This window comes from Engystomops pustulosus, chromosome 2 (genome assembly GCF_040894005.1).
Source record: "Engystomops pustulosus chromosome 2, aEngPut4.maternal, whole genome shotgun sequence".
In the NCBI taxonomy this organism is placed as follows: Eukaryota; Metazoa; Chordata; class Amphibia; order Anura; family Leptodactylidae; genus Engystomops; species Engystomops pustulosus.
In genome coordinates this window covers 239,480,337-239,499,587 of record NC_092412.1, presented here as the reverse complement: position 1 = coordinate 239,499,587, position 19,251 = coordinate 239,480,337, and the positions used below count along the sequence as shown (strand labels likewise).

Sequence of the window (19,251 nt, the reverse complement as noted above, 5' to 3'; positions counted from 1 at the left end):
AAGCTGCACAGTAGGCACTCAGAGCAGAGGGGAAAGTCTGGTGCAGCTTAATGCAGAAAGCAAGGAGCACAGCAGTGTGAGGATATCCCCATTGCACATGGAGAAGATACAATCCTAGAAAATAAATACATTGTTAACAGTTCTAAACTGTCTGCTGTAGGATGCTCTACAAGCCTTCCCGCTGTGCTCTGAGTGACTGCTGCACAGATTTTACTCAGAGCAGAGGGTAGTGGCTGTGGAGCTGTCCATGGCACAGAGCTTATCAGTGTGAGGGCACATTCATAGAGCTCTTGAAAAAAACTTGGCCAAACCCAGCCTTGGGATAGAGTTATCACTACTACAGTTTTTAGAGTGTATTGATTGTTCTTTCCACATGGGATAATCCTAGGGGCTTAGGCAGCTTGATACATTTTAGTTAATAAAGGTTTTTTTTTTTTTTTTTTTTAAAGTTAGTAAAAAAAAAAAAAAACATGAAAATTTATCACAACCAGTTCGTAGGTAATCTGAAGTAAGTCGTCTTTTGTGAAAAGTGGAGTGTGTTGAAAAAAGATGGCGCAAACTGGCAGATGTGACAATTATGAGACATTTTGGAGACAAAAAACTGATTTCACTGCAATAATCGAATCCTTTCCCCAGAGACTATAAGATTCTATGCACGTTCTGTTCCTTGGTAGCGTGGACCTGGGGTCAGGGTCTTCAGGTCACAATAAGGACGATGTTTAGTCTGTGGTAATTCAGCAGGAGCCCACCATGCAGCACCCCAAATCTCAGCTTCCAGGCCCCAATTGAGACAAAAGGGAATTTTCATGAGGTAAAAATTAAGTCATATGTTGTGATGATGGGGGTTATACCCCTGAATAGCGGCCTGATATTACAGGTCTCCGGGGTAAAGGCGTCGTTTCTTCATCTATACGCGCTGCCCAATCTTCAAGAACTCCTCATGGAAGCCACGTAAACAAGACAGGCCTGAGTGTAATGTGCACAAGTCTGTAATGTGGGTAAAAGTGCGTCAGTACAGGGAATCTCGTGTCCCAGTCGCTGCTCGTAATGGAGGGGAGGTCCGGTTACACCACTGTGAGGCCATGGTACTTGAATGAAGGAGACAAAATGGATGACATTAGATGGCGGCATGCAGAATACAGACTCACACATGACAGATGAAACGGGGAGCGAATGATAACGGGGTCACATTTATCAGGAGAAACAATGGTTTAGAGTTTTTATACTCGCCTCTCCGATCAGCCGCCGATCCTAGAGCTCTACTTCCCGTTTTCCTTCTTATACCTTTCAGCCAATCAATGACCAGTAATTACACTCCTCACACAGTGATTGGCTGAGCAGCGTCTCATCTGTGCAAGACTTAGACGCGAAGGATCTAGAAAAAGTCAGGATGGGAGCGGAGCACAGGGGCGAGTACCGCTCCTTTCATTTTTTGTAGAGTCTATTGTCAGAAAAAAAAAATATCTTAAACTATGATGCTTAAAGGGAACCTGTCATCAGACATTGGCCTACAAAACCACTAGCAGCACGTTGTCAAGCATCTGAGCAGCTTCTAGATCCAGTTTCTTTCATGACCTAGTATGTTGGCATCATCCAGAAAATCAACTTTGAATTGAGATGTAAATTGGTTTTGACTGAAGTCAAGCTCTCTCTGCCTTCACTGTTCACTGGTCCTGCAGACAGAGACATCATTGACCAGATCTTCTGAAGTCCAGGGGATTATGTCATTCAAATGGGAGGAAGAGGAGTTCAGAGGCAGGGAGAGCTTGACCTTAGTGTTAAACTCTCCGCCTCCTTGACTTTGAAGTGAGATGTTAATTGGTTGCATATAGACAGGGAGCCCAAGAGTTTAACACTAAGGTCAAGCTCTCCCTGCCTCTGAACTCCTCCTCACATTTGAATTTACAAAATCCCATGGACTTCTGGAGATCTGGTCCATGATTTTGCTGGCTGCAGGACCAGTGAACTGTAAAGGCAGAGAGAGCTTGACTTCAGTCAAAACCAATTAACATCTCACTTCAAAGCTGATTTTCTGGATGATGCCACCACACTGGGTCATGAGAGAAACATGATCTGGAATGTGTTTGGCTACTTGACAACATACCGGTAGTGGTTTATTAGGCCCTTTTCTGATGACTGGTTCCCTTTAATCTAGAAATTAAGGCCGTGATACAGTTCCTACAGACTGAATATTACTATAAGAAGCTATACAAGATCTCCATGACGACAGTGCACCCGATGTCAGAACAGGAAGTGTCCTACGATTCTAGCAGTAGTGCAGCCTCAGGCTTCGGCCTAATATTTTTAATCATAAACCTTTGGGAATAAGGCCTTCACATGGGATGTAATGTGTAACCATACATATCTACTTAAGATTCATCATGGAATTTGAGTGGAAATACGAGTTTCTGCAAATCAATTTCCACAGAAACGTGTGGGTATGGCCGTATAATATCATATCACATCACAATAACGTGGGATATCCCTTAAATTCCACTAGATGGCAGCAACATTTTGAAATCTGATGAAATCCCGAAAACCATAATCTGTAGACAAATTGTAAAGTCCCTGAGCCCATCCCTATGAACAGTCCTGTAGTCCTGACCGCCATGATCCCTGTACACACTGTGCAATGTGCCGCCACCCGGATGTCACCTCAGGTCACGTCTTACCAGTCACTAATTAAACAATCCGTCAGGAGCTGATATCACTAATCTACTGCGATAACCTATCAGCTGTTTACTCATTTATACAATATACAGGAAATTAAGGAGATGCCAATGTCCGCCAGTGATCGAAAAATCATCCGAAAATAGAAACATCCATACAAATGGTCACATATATTTATAGAAATGGAGCACAACTCAATATTCTCTGCAAGATCACAGCAAACAACACACCCGAGGCCAACCTAGGATGTAGCTGCCCGGGGGTACTGCCTTGAAGGGAACGGTCAGGGAGTTTGGGACCAGAATGGTTTTATATTGTGTGGGTTTAGGGTGCCAGACATATGGGTCTGTATGAGGCAAAGTGTGCCGCCCCAGAGGCCTCATGTGTACCTCTGGTACCAGTCAGCCCAGATTTCTCCAAGTAGTAGCAACTGGCAGAGGAAAGCTTAAATAGGGACTATACGACTGGTCCTAAACTGCCTGATAGGGTCCCTTTAATACGCCATACTGTAGGGCCGCAGCCTGGAAGATGCTGTATGAGCCATCACCCTGGGTGTCAAACCTCACAATGTCTGATCTATTCCCACTCCCAGTAGGAATCACGCCATTCGATTTCAATGTCTGATTCTTTTTTTACATTCTCAGGGGTCCGGCGCATCCCCTCTTTATACAGAGAACACATACATACTTGGTTGGTTGAGTCCAATTTGGATATGGGGCAGGAGGACCTGCTGATCCAGCCACTTCGGTATATGGCTGGCCTTGTAGAGAGGTTCAGGGTAGACTCACATTGGCGTTTTTTCACTGAAGCCATTTTGGCTTATGGACACGTACAGATTGGTTTTCTCTTTCTGGCTCCAGTGATTTGTCGCTGATCCCTTACTGAAATTTTTTTTCAAAGGGCTTTTTCACACTTTTTTCCACTGATCCAGTGTTGTTGAACCAAAAAAAAATATAAAAATAAAAAAAAACACAGGAAAAAAAAAACTGAAGTGTGAAAAAGCCCATGGAAAAATGTACAATAAGTGACAAATTACTGGAGCCAGGAGGAGAGCACCGATATGTACGTGTCCATAAGCCAAAATGGCTGCAGTGAAAAATCACTGACGTGAAAGGAAACACCAATGTGAGTCCACCCTTGCATAGAGCTTCTCAGAAAGACAGCAGCCATTTAAGGAGACAATAAAATTGGTTGGCCACTTTACCTCATGTATTTTGTAGTGTATGAAATGGAAGGGGGGGGGGGTTATATTAGATAATTTACCAATATACATTTAATAATAGTTCTGCTCTGCTTTCTTGATATGTAAAGTGAAGCCTCCTGTTCTATTACCTTATCAGCCAGTGATTCCTGTGATCACCATCTCTTCTCGAACAATCGCCCTGCCAGGACCTTATAGTATTAACATAGGAATAAGGTCCTGGCAGGGCGATTGTTCATGGACAGTTAGAGATCACATGACCCTCCATCTGCGGCCATTTTATGGACAGGAATCTCTGGCTGATGAGGTAGAAGACAGGAGGCTTCACTTTACATATCAGGAAAACAGAGAAGAACTATTAACAGATGTATATTGGTAAATTACCTAATATCCTGCCCCCCCCAACACCAGATGTGCCCCACTACAAGTGCACCTTGTATCAACATGAACGTTGCAGATTTCCATCATCCTTGAGGTATCATATGGCCAGGAAACCGATGATGATGATGGTGGTGGTAGTAGTAGTAGTGATCCAGGAGCGGTGTGGAGGTGATCCTAGTACTGCATAGTGGAGGTTTTACATCACAGGAGGTGAGTGCAGCCAGTACTGATCTATAAATCAATGCTGAGGTTTATGGAGGAGGCGGCCGTCCTCGTAAACATCAAGTATCTACATAACGTGACCCTGTAGTTACAAGGTAAATGGACGGGTTCGGGTGATGGTGAGCTCTGGTGCTGGACGCTGCTTCAGCTCATTTAACGCCTTAGAGAACCTGTGGTAAATCAGTCACGTGTCTGGCACGAGAAAAAAGTCAAATGCATCAAAACGTACATGGAAAAGAGGAATCACAACTTGCCCATAAGACGCGCATCTGTCTGTGGTCTATAGAATTACACCGCACGTGTATCCACCTCAACACATGAAACTATATGTCCGATTCTTTGGGTGACCGTTTCAGTGGTGTTATCCGGTGAGAAAAACCGATCCTTCAGGTAACCCAGTGGGGTATTCTGCTGTTAGATCCTTTTTATCGCAACCCTTTTACGTTTTTGGGTTTTGCTTATTCTACTTGATGCAATTCCAAAACCCAGAAGTTCTATTTCTCCCTCACGGAGCTGGATTTCCAAATGGAATTTAAAGGGAACCTACCACCACATATCTACCTATAAAGGTAGATCAGGTGGTAGGTGGACCTATAGGACGTGAGGATAGCCCTTTTAAGGGCTAATCCTCATGTCCCTGCAATTTTTAGCAAACTTTTATTCAGTATATATGTAAATTTCCGTACACGGCTACTGGGGTGTGGAGTAACCGTAGCTGAGGCCACACGTCGCGGCTACTGCACACCCCGGTAGCCTTTTTGTTCCGCCTACCAAAATCTTCGGCGCACAGCTCGTCATAGCTGCGCGCACTTGTCCGATGAATCTTCGGTCTGTGCATGCGCAGAACAGCGGGCCCGCGGTCATTGAGCCGAACCCGGAGCCACTGCGCACATACACATTATATTGAATAATAGTTTGCTAAAGATTGCAGAGACGTGAGGATTAGCCCTTAAAAGGGCTAATCCTCACGTCCTATAGGTCCACCTACCAGTCTACCTACCTTTATAGGTATCCAAACTAAAAAAGCAGCACTCCCACAGGCAAGGATGAAGAAAAGTGGACCCTTTACTCCATCAAAGTTGCAACGTTTTGGCCCCTATGGAGCCTTTCTCAAGGCTTCTCATGGCTTGAGAAAGGCTCCATAGGGGCCGATACGTCGCAACTTTAATGGAATAAAGGGTCCACTTTTCTTCATCCTTGCCTGTGGGAGTGCTGCTTTTTTCGTTTGGATACTTTTGAAGGTCCATTGCCTGGTCCTTATTGAGCTTGCACCCACCATTTTGGACTATTGTTTGTGCCGCTGGGTCTCTTACCATTGTACTTTTATAGGTAGATATGTGGGGGTAGGTTCCCTTTAAGAAGTTGTGCAATGACGTTGAGGTAAAAAAAAAAAAAAAATACACTTGTGCCACTTTCGTCACAGGTTAAATTTTTACAGCGTTTGGGGGAAAAAAAATTACATTAAAGGGATTGGCCACTTTACCTCATGTTATTTGTAACCTGTAAGCGCGGGGCAGGATGTTATTTACCATCAAATCTGTGATAAGATCTAAATTAAAACAGAACCTAAGCACAGACCGGAGAGCAGGACAATCAACAACCCAGCAGTGATCACCCAGACCCCCTCATAAAATTAATGGAGGGCGGAGGAGCCACTCTGCATCCTTTCACCGGTTCAACTATAGGTTATGGCCTACTCACTAAAGGTCACAGGTATAAGCCCCCATCTGGATTTATACCAAGAAATATGTGGCCTAATCCATAGGTCACCAATGTCTCCATATAAGTACAGGCAGGCGTCTACAGAAACTATGACAACGGCCAAGAGGGGGCTTCACTACCACCGGGAGCAATTACATAACCACTAAACTCATCATGCATTGTATGTGTGTGTGGGGTATTATGAGGAAAAGCTGGAATTACAACCAGTTTTATAGGCTGCCCACAGGGCAGGATATTAGGAGACATCCTGCCCTCCACACTTACACATTATAAAATACATGAGGTAAAGTGGCCAACCCCTTTAACTTTAAGACTAAGCCATAGAATAAAGAGGGCCTGTCACCCATAAAAAAGGGCACTAGGAGCTGCTTACTAAAGTAGGCCTCTGATAACGCTAGCAGACCCTGCCACACTGTACAATAGGAACGTTGAGCCGCGCTGTTAGCGGTCCGGTGTATTCATGAGAGGGCGGGACTAGGAGGCGGTGACTGCTGCATCAAGCCTGGCAATCACCACCGGCGCTTTGAGCGCGGCCCGGCATTCCTTTTGTACAGGGTGGCAGTGTCTGCTGGCGTTATTGGAGGGTTCCTATAACGCTAGCAGTGTACCTCTGGGGCATCTGTTGTAGCACTAGGAGTTGCCTACTTTAGTAGCTCCTACTGCCTTTTATATGAGTGACAGGTCCTCTTAATCATCAGGAAGTAACTCCAACCCCCCTCCTCCCCATCCTCAACTCTGCTGCCAAACTCATCCATCCGTCTTCTTGCTTCTCTTCTGCCGGTCTCTCCAGTGGTTACCCATTACACAATACAATTCTGTATAGACCCTGTCCCCTCCAAATACCTTTGGACTCATCAGCCAATACATAATCTCAGTTCCTCACAGGACCTTCAGCTTCACTCTACCGCCATCCGCTCTTCTCACAACTGTCTCCCGACCTTCTCCCGTGCATCCCCCATCGTCCAGAACTCTTACCAAAATGTGTCAGACTGTCCCCACCTTCCAAACATAACATGAAAACCCTACAATATATAATAAGCCCATTGCTCGCCTCATGCCTTCCATCTACCCCTCCATACAGACCGGGAGCCCTCATGGCCAGGGCCCCCTTGCCTCTTACACCAATTCATTCTAGTTTTCAGGTTTTTTATACTTATTTGTGCTTTGAGACAATCTACAATCTTGAAATATAAAACTATTATTCACAATTTTGTCCTAGTGGCCAAATATCCACCCATGTATAAAACTCACTGGCGCTGGTTCCCCCTATACTTTTTGGTGCTGCAGGTTAAAAATGCACCTCCCTATTTAGGTACAATACATGTGCATTAAAACCAAAGAATAAAATTTTAACCGCGCTCCAGATAATTATACCATATATATAGCATCTTCTGTAATCCTTATAGCGGCACTCACCGGGATTACCTCAGGTCCTTTTCCTTCGGATCGCCCGTTCGTATCCCGTTGTAGTGCCATTTTTTAATTTTCCGCTCAATGCAAAGTTCTCAGTCCAATAGGTTCCTCTTTCTGGGTACCGGTATAGCCCCAGCTGGCGGTTATCCTCCGTAGCAACAAAAAGTTGGAGCGCTCTAATCCACTAATGACCCAGGAGGACAGGAGACAGCCTCCCTGAGGAAGGAAGAGGCTCTTCTTATGAAACGCGTCCCATTTTTTTTCTGTCCATTTTTTTTCGTTCTGAAATAGCCGTCAGCCCGGGTTCTACCGGTACCCAGAAAAAGGAACCTATTGGACTGAGGAAACTTCGCATCAAGAGGAAAATTAAAAGTAGCACTTCAACGGGATACAAACGGAAGGACTTTGGGTAATCACGGCGAATGCTGTAGATGCTTTATATGGTATAATTATCTGGAGTGCGGTTAAAATGTTATCCTTTGGTTTTAAATATCCAGCCATAGCCGCAGTGTATATAGCATGGATATAGAGGCTCTCACTACAGTCCTTAGAGAACAGTTCCAGGTTTATCCTCCTTCATCAGTGATGACAAGTCTCCGGAAGTAGGATGTATACATATAAGAGATGGTAATGAGACAAAACACATGGCACAAATAATTAACTATTCGTTGATAAAAACAAACAAAAAAAAAATACTTGCAAGGCCTCATTTTCACCTTCAGAGACCAACTCGTAAAGCGATGACTTTACAAGTCAAACTATGTTTGGGGTTCACAAACTTTATGTCATACACTGACCCCTCCCCCTCCCCAGGAGTCTGAAGTGTAAGCTCAAATGCCTTATAAATGAATCAAACAACAACCATGACCCCCACAGACCCATGAAAGACCCCCACAGACCCATGAAAGACCCCCACAGACCCATGAAAGACCCCCACAGACCCATGAAAGACCCCCCACCAACAATAAATGAATTGGCAAGACAAAGACCCGGTTAGTGTTCTCCACCCCAAGGAAAGTGAGAAAATCACAGACACAAAGCTGACACACATCCGGATTTCATCAGTCATTTTTATTTTAAAAAGTACAATTATTTCACAAAACTATGAAAATTTTTTTACAAGTTGGAAAGCCCTTCGTGTACATTAAAAAAAACGTAAAAAGCAAGAACTGAAGCCATGTATAAAAAGGAGGCGGAATCGTCGTGCTCTTGTGAAATTATATCCCATCTAAAAAAATTATTGAGTGGTGCGGCTATAGGTAACGGCCTTAAAGGGAATCTCCACCTTTTATAATTAGATCTGCTTTAGAATCAAAAATCTGAGAGAAATAATGCAATGCTACATCTGTAGTGGTTGCAGCTCACCACTAGAGGGAGTTTATGGCATACGGTTAGGCATTCCAATCAGTTACGCATCTGTATACATTAAGCTCCCTCTAGTGGCAGCTGCACAAGTAAGATTTTTGAGTAATCAGAAAAACAGCTGATGGGGAAGGATTTGTAAGGGGCTGTCCACAGATAGTGGCCCCCTCATACTGAAAGTTCATTGTGCATGTGACTACCGAGCCATATCCGAACCTGAGCACTTGTGTTTACATGAACAGTGCATCAACACAAGGTCTCAGCCGTGTCATGAGCAAAGGGGCCAGGGATGGGACCATATGGAGACGGGATGGAAAACCGCCTCAGCGACCTCCGGAGAGGGGAGTATGTTTACCATAATGCTCAGAAAAAGGCATTGGCCAATATAGTTTATGTAATCTCTGAACAACACGGTGATGTTACAACACAGAGGATTTCTGATAACACCCCCATAGCCTTTCTGGCTCATTAGCATAAGTTTGAAAGTTGATTTCAGAAGGAAGGAGGCCAGAGATAAGAAGATTATAAGATGATGAATGTGCCTGGTCACATGACAATTAGTGGCCATGTTTCGGATCAGAGTGAAAGTCTGTGCCAATAATGGGGGCAGGACTTTAGTAGTAGTTTTGTTATGGGGCACATAATGCTCTTTCAGACATGTTTATCATGTTCTATGCAGGCGCTTGGCGTACAACAAAGTCATGGGATTTTGGTTAAACAAAAAGGTGGAGATTCACTATAAGGAGAGGTACAAACATTGCAGGAGGGTCGCAGGTTCCACTTTTTATTTTATTTAAAAAGAGAATCTGTGGCAGTTCTTACAACGTCTGCAACGTAATATAGTAAGGCATTGACCCTGGAGATCTGTGTAATCATCCCATTGTGTTTGTTAGTAGATGCAGGACTGTAAAAAAAAAATATTCCAAGATTTATTCCAAGATTGTAGCAGGACTTAGGACAGAGTGGAAGAGTTGCCAACAGCCTAATGTGCAGAACTTAATAAAGGCATCTATGTTTTAAGAGCAAAGCAGTATGAGGACACACCCAACCAGTGCTCCAAGTCCAGCTACAACCCTGGAATATAAATGCATTTTCACAGTCCTGCTGCTACCAACACACACAAAGCTTTTATTACACAGATCTCCAGGGCCAAAACCGAACACCGTCTGCAGTTTTGTATGGTCAACATTACCGACTGGTTCACATTAAAGTGAAAACTCGATTAAGGACACATAAAAAAAAATATTTGTGTAATGATAATCCTGTGAGCCAACTGCAATGTGGTGCCCCGGCTTTCATGGCTAGAGGATATGACACCGCCCCTGCTCGCTCTATGTCACCCCCCACTCGCTAAATTCTGTATTTACACAATTGCTTTGGGAATTCAGTAATTTGGTCAAAAATAAAAACGGGAAAATAAAAAAATTAAACAAAGGCTTCAGTTTCATTTTGTATTTTCTCTTTTTTTATAGATCTGACAAATTTACAATTTCAGAAATATTTGGAACAGAAAAACAAAATGTTTAGGATTGGAAAACAGCGGAATCAGACAAGACACTTTTAACCCCAATTATTTTTAGAGAAAAATAAAGATTTGGCACGGCCCATCACAGCGTTGGTTACGTACAGTGGCGCCACCTTGAGGCTACTTAATGAAGTGACAATGAATCACATTAGAGGCGAGCTCCACTAGAGGGCAGAAGTCACGTCTTCTTATTGGTTTCACCAGGTTCGGGATCTCCACCGTTCACAATACTGCGGCTCCCTTCCTCACTAATTGACGTGACAGGTCGAGTATCCATACTGCCATTCCATTCAGTAGTATGGGGGTGCCGGAAATTGCTGAGCACAGCATTTTGGTGTTTACGGTGCTCCCATTCAGTGTCCGAGCACTGCAGTTGTGCTCAGCAATTTCCGTTGTACTGCACAATTTAACGCTCCCATAGTACGGAACGGAGCGGCAGTACAAATGCTCGACCGGTTACTCATCGATCCACCGATCTGACTTGGCACAACCCCTTTAAGAAGGATGACTACGGTGGCGTGGATTATTGCGTTCCCTCACTTTCCACAAAGGTTATAAAGCTGTAGGATTCTGTCCCACCTGCTGCTTCTAATGGAGAGGCCCAGATAATTGGTGGTCAACTTGGGTCACATGGGTTGCGGCTACGCAATGACCCCAAATAAAAACCCCAACATAAAATGGTGACACCGATTACATTAGGCGGAAAATGTTTGAGGACCGCAAAACATTTCCCCACATCTCAATAAGGATAAAAGTCTAAAAGGTCCTAAAGCAACCACCGGTAATTTTTTGTTAAAGTTTTTAGGAATCGGTGATGAACTGTGCCAAAAAGAGCAGGAAAAAACACTCAAGCCATTGTCATGCTCAAGAAAATTGGAGGCCCGGCTGTCGGTGAACATCACCTCCTCATGAGAGAATCAAATATTTTTTTTACTTGGGTATGAAAATGGCTTCAATAAAGAGACAATGAATCATGGTAGACAGGTCAGCTCCCGTCTTGAAGACCGTGCCTTCACATGTAAAAGCACCTTAAGAAAGACTACCGTAGGCACGAGCGTGGTCAGAGAGTTACATTCCTGCAGAAGGGTCATTTTTGTAATAAAAGGCACCGTCATAGGGAGATCACGACACGGCAGATGTAGCGGAACATATCCCCAACATGGCACTTCCTGAAGGATCTCTGGTGGCTTGAGGACAACACCAACCGAGGACAAAATCGGTACAGATCCATGAAGGGGTCTTGATATGTAATAGACTTGCCGACCCTCACCACTAGATGGACAAGCTCGAAACAGGCTTTTGTCCAAAGTGGTTAACGAACAAAATAGAAAACATTGCTGGACCATGGAGGCCACGACTCAATTGATATATATACACCGTCATAAAGCGAAGCTACTCATTGAGGAAGAGAACACTCAAACTGTGGAAACCTGTCTGAACTTGGCAAACTCATCCCAAATACCATTTTGGAGACCATAGCTGAACAAGGATCAACAAGACCCTGTAGTCCATGGACAAACCTGTGCAAAGCTCCATCACTGCACTTCCACATACCAACATGGCACACGCTGGCCATACACAAAGGCTATACCTCACGACCACTTCTCTTACATAAACATGCTGGTATACCATAGCTGTGTGTGCAGGTGATCTCAAGTTGAGTAGATGAGTAAGCGTCTACCAAAACTTGGGTAATGAGATCCAACAGTATTTACTCCATGTAGGGAAAGGCAGGAGAACCCCAAACACATTAGGTGGTCAAACCTTCCCATCTGCCTTCTCCAAGTTCAGCAGACCAGTTCTTCATACATTTAACACAAAGCACTAGAGGTGGTCTCCAACTCAACTCCAACCGTGCTTTCCCATGAAGCAAAGACCTAAATCGAGGCATACAAGGTTGGTTTTATGGTACAAGCCCACCACAATCTACTTGAACAACCAACTGCACGTGGCCTAGGTGGCATCTCCGTTTTGATATGTTCATGCCATGAGGTCTAATGATACCACAAAAAAAAACAACAACTTCATAGACCAACAATTCAGTATTAAAGCAAAATAAATAAAGAACGCAACACGCATCATTCCTGCACGTACACAGACTCCGAAACATGCTATGCTACGGACCAAGGCTTCTCTACAAAACAAGATTATTTTTACACTACAAATTATCCAAAGACAAAAAATTATACAACTATACAAGAAAATGCTAATACTCAACTGGTACCTCCCATGAAAGAAATCGGGGACCTATGGGCACACCTCTCGCTTTTGTCAGACTGTGCGTCCTCCCACCCCTCAGAGATATAAATTGGTAAATGAATTCCTATCTACAAACATAGAAAAGTAACATAATGTGACGTGTCTATAAAACAGCATTCATGTGACTGCAGAGAAAGAGCGGATCTGTCCATAGTGACCTAACGAGAGGAGCCCTTAGGGAACGTCAGGGGAGGAACACAACCGACAAAGTCTGAAGGAAGACGACTTAGACTATCGAGCCATCCTTGTTCTGTGCTGGAATCATGACAGGGATGGCTCCCATTCTACTAAGATTTGGACCAGCTACCTTGGGCGGTACGTAGGTTGGTACTTGGCTGGGTGGTCTCTCCATCTCGTCGCTGGGTATGTGGTTGTATCGAGCCTTGGAGTAACCATCAATATTCGATGGGGACAAAGAGCCTAACGATGAGTGGTTGCTTCCTATGTTGCTTCCGATGTAACTACGAGCTGTTGAAGTGCGGCTCTTCGGGGGCGCCACGTCTTCCCTGTACGGAGAAGGAAGAGGGTTCATTTTTTATTCTCACCACAAATGGCCATGATGCCCCCTGAAGGGCTTTCATCCATCGTGCTACCATTACCTGATCTCATGCTGAATTTCTTTCTCGTACTTCTTCTCCTTCTGTTTCCGGCAGCAGAAAAAGATCAAAACCCCCAGTACGAGGAGGAATAACAACGTCCCGATAATTGCTCCGGCAACAATTCCTGCTGTATTTGAAGCTGGAGGAGACAAAGCAAATAGGTCACCAAATGTACGACTTGTCATCTTGTGCCAGCAGACTATAGTAAATATCTGTCAGAGGGGAGGGGGACACGTGGATTCATTTCATGTTGCCATATGGTGGCCATCAGCCAAATCCACTTATCTAAGTAAAGCTGCTATAAGGCGACGTGTTGGTCTGCACAGGACCCGGCGGTATCACAAGCCAATCTGTAATACTTACGCGGCACGACGTTGAGCATGACGATGCATTCGTCGGTGCCCACTCTGTTTTTGGACATGCATTTGTATGTACCGCTATGCTCCTGAGAGGCGTTCTTCACGTGAAGCATCCCGGTAGTTGCATCTAAGGAAAGCATAAAAGTCAAGACCTGTCTGTATAAACATCATGGACATCAAAAATGATCATAAGACGAAAGGGTCTCATGAACACGGCTACGCACGTACCTAGTGTAGCGGTGGCCGGAAGCTTCTCCAGACCACTGACTTTTACCCAGCTGTAGCTGAGCGGGGAGGACCCCTCGGTGGCCATGCACCTCAGGTTCATGTCATGGCCAATCTCTTGCTTTCCTTCCACGTAGCACCGCGTCTTTGTAGGTTTGACTGTGAAAATAAAAAGATTATTATTCTGTATCACAGTTTTATGGTTAGGCAACCTAAGTCATGGGCAATAACTGCCCAAAATGGGAAAAACGGGACCTTCACCGATCACCAGAACAGGGTCCTGATCGAGTGTATGCTCTTTGGACGGACATCTCATTTGTCCTGCAGTGATGGGGAGAACTTACCGTAGACATTCAGCGTCACCTTCTTGTTCTGTGAGCCGGGCATCTTCTTCACCTTGCACTGGTAGGTCCCAGAGTCGGATTCTTTCAAATTAGAGATGATTATGGAGGCGTCGCCTTCCTCAGGAGTCGGAGACACAAAATCCACTCTGCCCTTCAGCGGCCCGTCCTGAGGGTAGGGTTTGCCATTGAAAGCAATTATCTGACGAAAAAAAAAAGTATAAAAAAAATAAATTATTAATAGCTTTATATATATATATATATATATATATATATACACTGCACAGATTACACAGCGCTGCACAGATCTCGCCAAATCGCTCCATGAATTGCAAATGCAAAAACTGCAACAAATGGATAATTATAATCAAGGCAAGAAAACCGGAGCCACCGGATGAGGAGCCTCCATACATCCCGAACCTGGAAATATCATCTTATCTGAGATATTTTCCAGCAAATTTCTGTTGGCAGCTTTGACCACTTAAAAGGGGTCGTCTACTTTCAGAAAGTTATTAATATTGTTTGTTTAGTAAAAGTGAATGAAGACGATTTTCCAATAAACATGCTTTATAAATTTAAGTGACAGCAAGCAGAGATTGAGAAAATTATACAAAAAGGTATATCGGAAAATTGTATTTCCTAATACAAGCAATAATATTTCCTTGAGGAAACTGGCCAATACCTGTCAGCATAATAATACAAACGCGCTGCGCATACTAATGAAAACGGATCCCCAGCCTTCCTCCAACTGGACCATACTATAAAGCTTGTATTCATGAGGGGGCAGTCCAGGCACTCCCCACTCCCATCCACACCAGGTGACGGCGGTGAATGCCTGGTTTGATGCTGCAGTCTCCGCCTCCTGACACCGCCCCCTCATGAATACTCGGCTCTGGGTGTCCCGCTGGATTCAGCTTCAGGGCCATCCCCGACACACGTGGCTGAATCCAGCACCCAGAGAGGTGAGTACTTTTTAATTTTTTGTTTTTTAAGCAGCCCCCTCCCAGCCACCTTTTGTTTGTCTCGGACAACCCCTTTATGGAATTTATGCAGTGTTTTGGAGACCTTGCAGCATATAACAACATCTTCCATGTACGTGATGGCGATTAGTTCACCTACCATCTGATCCGCTTGCTGGGCATCGGGAGCCACTAAGAACCATTCGATGTCCAGGGTTCCGATATCTTCCGGTGCAAGAATAAACTTACAATCCAGGACGATCTTATCTCCTTGGATGCCTTCATATTTCTTATCGGACGGAGCGAGTTCCAGAGCGTTCAACGCGGCTGAAAGACAGGAGACAAATCATCTCACACCTACTGCACTTATCTATAGGGTATTACCTGAGCTATGGGGGCCCATACCCCCCCTCCACTATAAACCAGATTAAAAATGTACGTGCATGTGGTCGCTTTATTCTAGATGGCCATGAGAGCCCCTCAAGACAAATAAAATGACAGCTGCCCAACTGCACCATCCGTATGGGGTGTCATGAGACCCCACCTCCCCCGCTGCTCAGGACCAGGAACTGATGGCTTCAGAACTTCATACAACCCCTTTAAAAAGGAACTAACACTCTGTTAGATTCCAACAAACTTCCACTCAACCCTTTATTGTTACCCTTATCCCAAAATCCTGCCTCTCCTCCGGGACTAGAACAAGGGAACTGCAGATGGAGGGGGGCAAAGGGCATTGTCCGTGTGTGGCACCTGATGTCCAGGGGCAAATCTCTGCAAATTAGTGTAAAATATGAGGTCCCGCCCTCCGAAGTCTTGAGGCTCAATCAACTGACATTTTGTACATTCTATACCTCGGGGGACATCCTTGGATTCCTGTACAGCCTTCAAAAATATTTGTATAAATGATGCGTTTGGCAGAGGGACGCGCTCCCTCTCTCTTATCTTTACTGCTACCATCACCCTAAAGATTCAGCAGTAACTTCATGGCTCATCCGAGTCCTCCATCACAGCAACGCCCTCACTTACTACACTTACATCAATCTAGTGTTGAAGGCTTTTTCTCCCCCCCCCCCCCCCCCCGGGTGCCCCTTCCCCACCCCTTCACCCTTACACTATCACGCAATTGATACAGTAGCCGCTATGTATCTGATGAGACGGTGTTATATTTCCCCCTGCAAGGGGCATTTGTTTTGCCGCTTTTATGCGTCTTTATGCTTCCTGATCAATAAAGTTTTGTGAAACCAAAAAAAAATCTCCATCATGATAAACCAGGGACACTTACTCATAGATACAGGCCCCGTGACTGTGGTACAGAAGCAAGGGAGGAGTAGGGGGAAGGGACTGTGTTACAGCCTGTCAACCTACTGTACAGAGGGACTCTAGTAACCCCCACACACACACACTTCCTTAGAGGCCTTCTTGCTCTTTATAATAATTTTAAAAGTTGATTTTAGAAGGAAAAAGTTTTCAAATGAATGCAAAATGCCCATTATACATTAATTCCCGTGTGTGTGACTGTTTTGATATACTATATGTATAGTCTGGGGCAAACTGGGCGACTATGATAATGTTTTTTTATTGTGTAGCGGGGGATTTTTTTAATAATGTGTATTTTTTCATATTTATTAATATGTGATGCATTTGTGTGCCTTAACTTTACATGTCCCCCCATGAGGCCATATAAGCCCCCCAGGGAACATTTCCACTTTTTTTTTATCCCCTTCTGTTTTTTACTTGTAACTGGGGCACCTGTTTTTTTTTTCTCTTGAACAGCTTTATCGAGGACTTGTTTTATGTGGATAAGTTGGATCGATATATAGAATTTTTTTTTTTTTTTAATAGAATCCCATCATATTGCATGAAAAGAAGGGAAATAAAAGTTCTAGAAGTGCAATAAACACGATCATTGTATCTGCATTTTTACAAGAAACCTGCCTGAACTCCATAACCCATAGGCGCAGGTTTCCCTCGGTCGTGTCTTCTGTGGGCAGGATGATGAGAGTCACCACTGACTACAATCAGGAGCCGAATTCCCCCAAGATCCTCCTCTCCATTACCAGAAGACTCAGGTCTATGAGGAATAACCACAACAAGTCTTCAACATCAACCTACACGATTACAGGGCAGCCGCGTAGTATATGGGTTTATCATAATAATGTATATATATTTTTAACGTTCATCTACAGGATTGGGATAACTGAACACAAAAATTATAACACATTCCTTTTAAAATCCACAGACTTTCAGTTAAAGGGGATCCTCGTGAATATGGAAAAACCTCCAGGGGGCCAATAATAATCTTCATTTATATAGCTCCATCATATTCCACAGCGCATTACACATCATAGGGAACGTATACAAATATATTACATTACAGAGAACAAACAGTCATATGGAACAATAGGAGTGAGGACCCTGATCACAAGAGCTTACAGTCTACGAGGATGAGGGGGTGACACAAGAGCTTACAGTCTACGAGGATGAGGGGGTGACACAAGAGCTTACAGTCTATGAGGATGAGGGGGTGACACAAGAGCTTACAGTCTATGAGGATGAGAGGTGACACAAGAGCTTACAGTCTATGAGGATGAGGGGGTGACACAAGAGCTTACAGTCTACGAGGATGAGGGGGTGACACAAGAGCTTACAGTCTATGAGGATGAGGGGGTGACACAAGAGGTATAAGAGCTTGTATAATGGTCAAGCCATTCTTTATAAGGGAACAAATTAAATTAATTTCATAAATAACAATTGGTGAAACAGGTGAACGGGACTGCAGAAAAGCCCAGAGTTGGCAATCTGGTGTTTTCTGGATAACAGATGGTTAGTAAAGGGAGTTGACATTTCATGCAGTTAGCAGGTGTAATAGGAAATTGGTTTTAAAGCTCTCTTGAAACTTTGGAGGTTAGATATTAGCCTGATAGTTCAGGGAAGGCAATTCCAGAGAATTGGTGCAGCTCTGGAGAAGTCCTGGAGATGTTCAAATTAGGGTAGAGATTACTCTAAGCACAGGGTGGGCAGTAGACAGGGTGTGCTTAGTGCTCAGACACTTCCGGTTTTCGGATCGGTGCCTGCTTCATCCAACAAGCAGCCTCCTCAGACCGGTGCACAACACAGAAAATAAAGTGCAATTGGAAATGTCAGAGCCCACTCATTGTAAGAAGTGGGTCCTGTGAAACTCAACTACGTGGTGCAGCCCCAAAAAGCAGAAGTACTCAAGCGATACAGGAACCAGACAAGGGTAATTTTGTGTTTGATGAAAAACCCTTCAATAATTGATTGAGACCCAATGTTTTAACCCCCTGCTGGTGAGCAGAACAAGGGACCACGGATCCCTACATTATTAGTGGTACTATGAGTGTATCAGGGGGAGTCCTCCTGGAGGTTAGAGTCACTCACATCATACACTGCACCACCCTATGGTCCATTCTGGTATTGCAGCCCAATAAATGGAGCTTAATCTGAATACAGCACACTACTCATGGTCAGGAAACCTGTTTTTTTTGGAAGAAAGCAGTCATTTTTTTTATACCACTGCACAACACCTTTAAAATTTTGGAACCTGTGAATGCAGGACCCTCTCTAATGCTCTTGAACAGGACCACGTTCTCCAAAAAAATGAGGATTTGCTATTCCCCACAACAAAGACAAAAAGAAGAAGAAAAAAAAAAAAAAAAAAACACAACTAAAGTAGCGAGAGGACACAGGAGATTGCGGTTATGTACACAGCGGGCAGTGAGTGGGTACACAGCGCTCCCGGGGCAAAATCCTCAAGAGCCGCAAGTGTGTACAAGAGGGAAGAACCGGTTCTCAACAAAGAGATTTCATTATCACGCTGGTATTCATTACACTGATCCAGTTATGGAGGTGGAAGAAATGTGACGACTTTCTAGCAAATAAAAATACCAAGTTATGGCGGCCGCACAAACAGTGCGAACCAAGACATAGACCGCTAGCCCTCAGCTAGATTATAACATTTCTACACTTCACCTATTAATAAAAAATTGGCAGGT

At 44.1% G+C, this 19,251-nt stretch overlaps 1 protein-coding gene across 2 annotated transcripts in view; it reads right to left on the bottom strand.

Annotated features, from left to right (window-relative positions):
- Positions 1 to 465: 465 nt before the first annotated feature.
- Positions 466 to 19,251, bottom strand: part of CXADR (CXADR Ig-like cell adhesion molecule) — a 32,019-nt gene continuing 13,233 nt past the window's right edge. Inside the window, exons 2-8 of one of the 2 annotated variants that reach the window (XM_072138578.1) lie at positions 15,399 to 15,565; positions 14,283 to 14,481; positions 13,942 to 14,097; positions 13,718 to 13,840; positions 13,355 to 13,493; positions 13,063 to 13,261; positions 466 to 1,088 (exon numbers count right to left, since the gene is read on the bottom strand). In XM_072138578.1, the coding sequence (XP_071994679.1) occupies positions 1,065 to 1,088; positions 13,063 to 13,261; positions 13,355 to 13,493; positions 13,718 to 13,840; positions 13,942 to 14,097; positions 14,283 to 14,481; positions 15,399 to 15,565 (1,007 nt within the window). In that variant the 3' untranslated portion in view covers positions 466 to 1,064. Of the gene's footprint in view, positions 1,089 to 8,661; positions 13,262 to 13,354; positions 13,494 to 13,717; positions 13,841 to 13,941; positions 14,098 to 14,282; positions 14,482 to 15,398; positions 15,566 to 19,251 lie in introns of those variants that run through there. The other variant, XM_072138577.1, reaches the window with a different exon arrangement.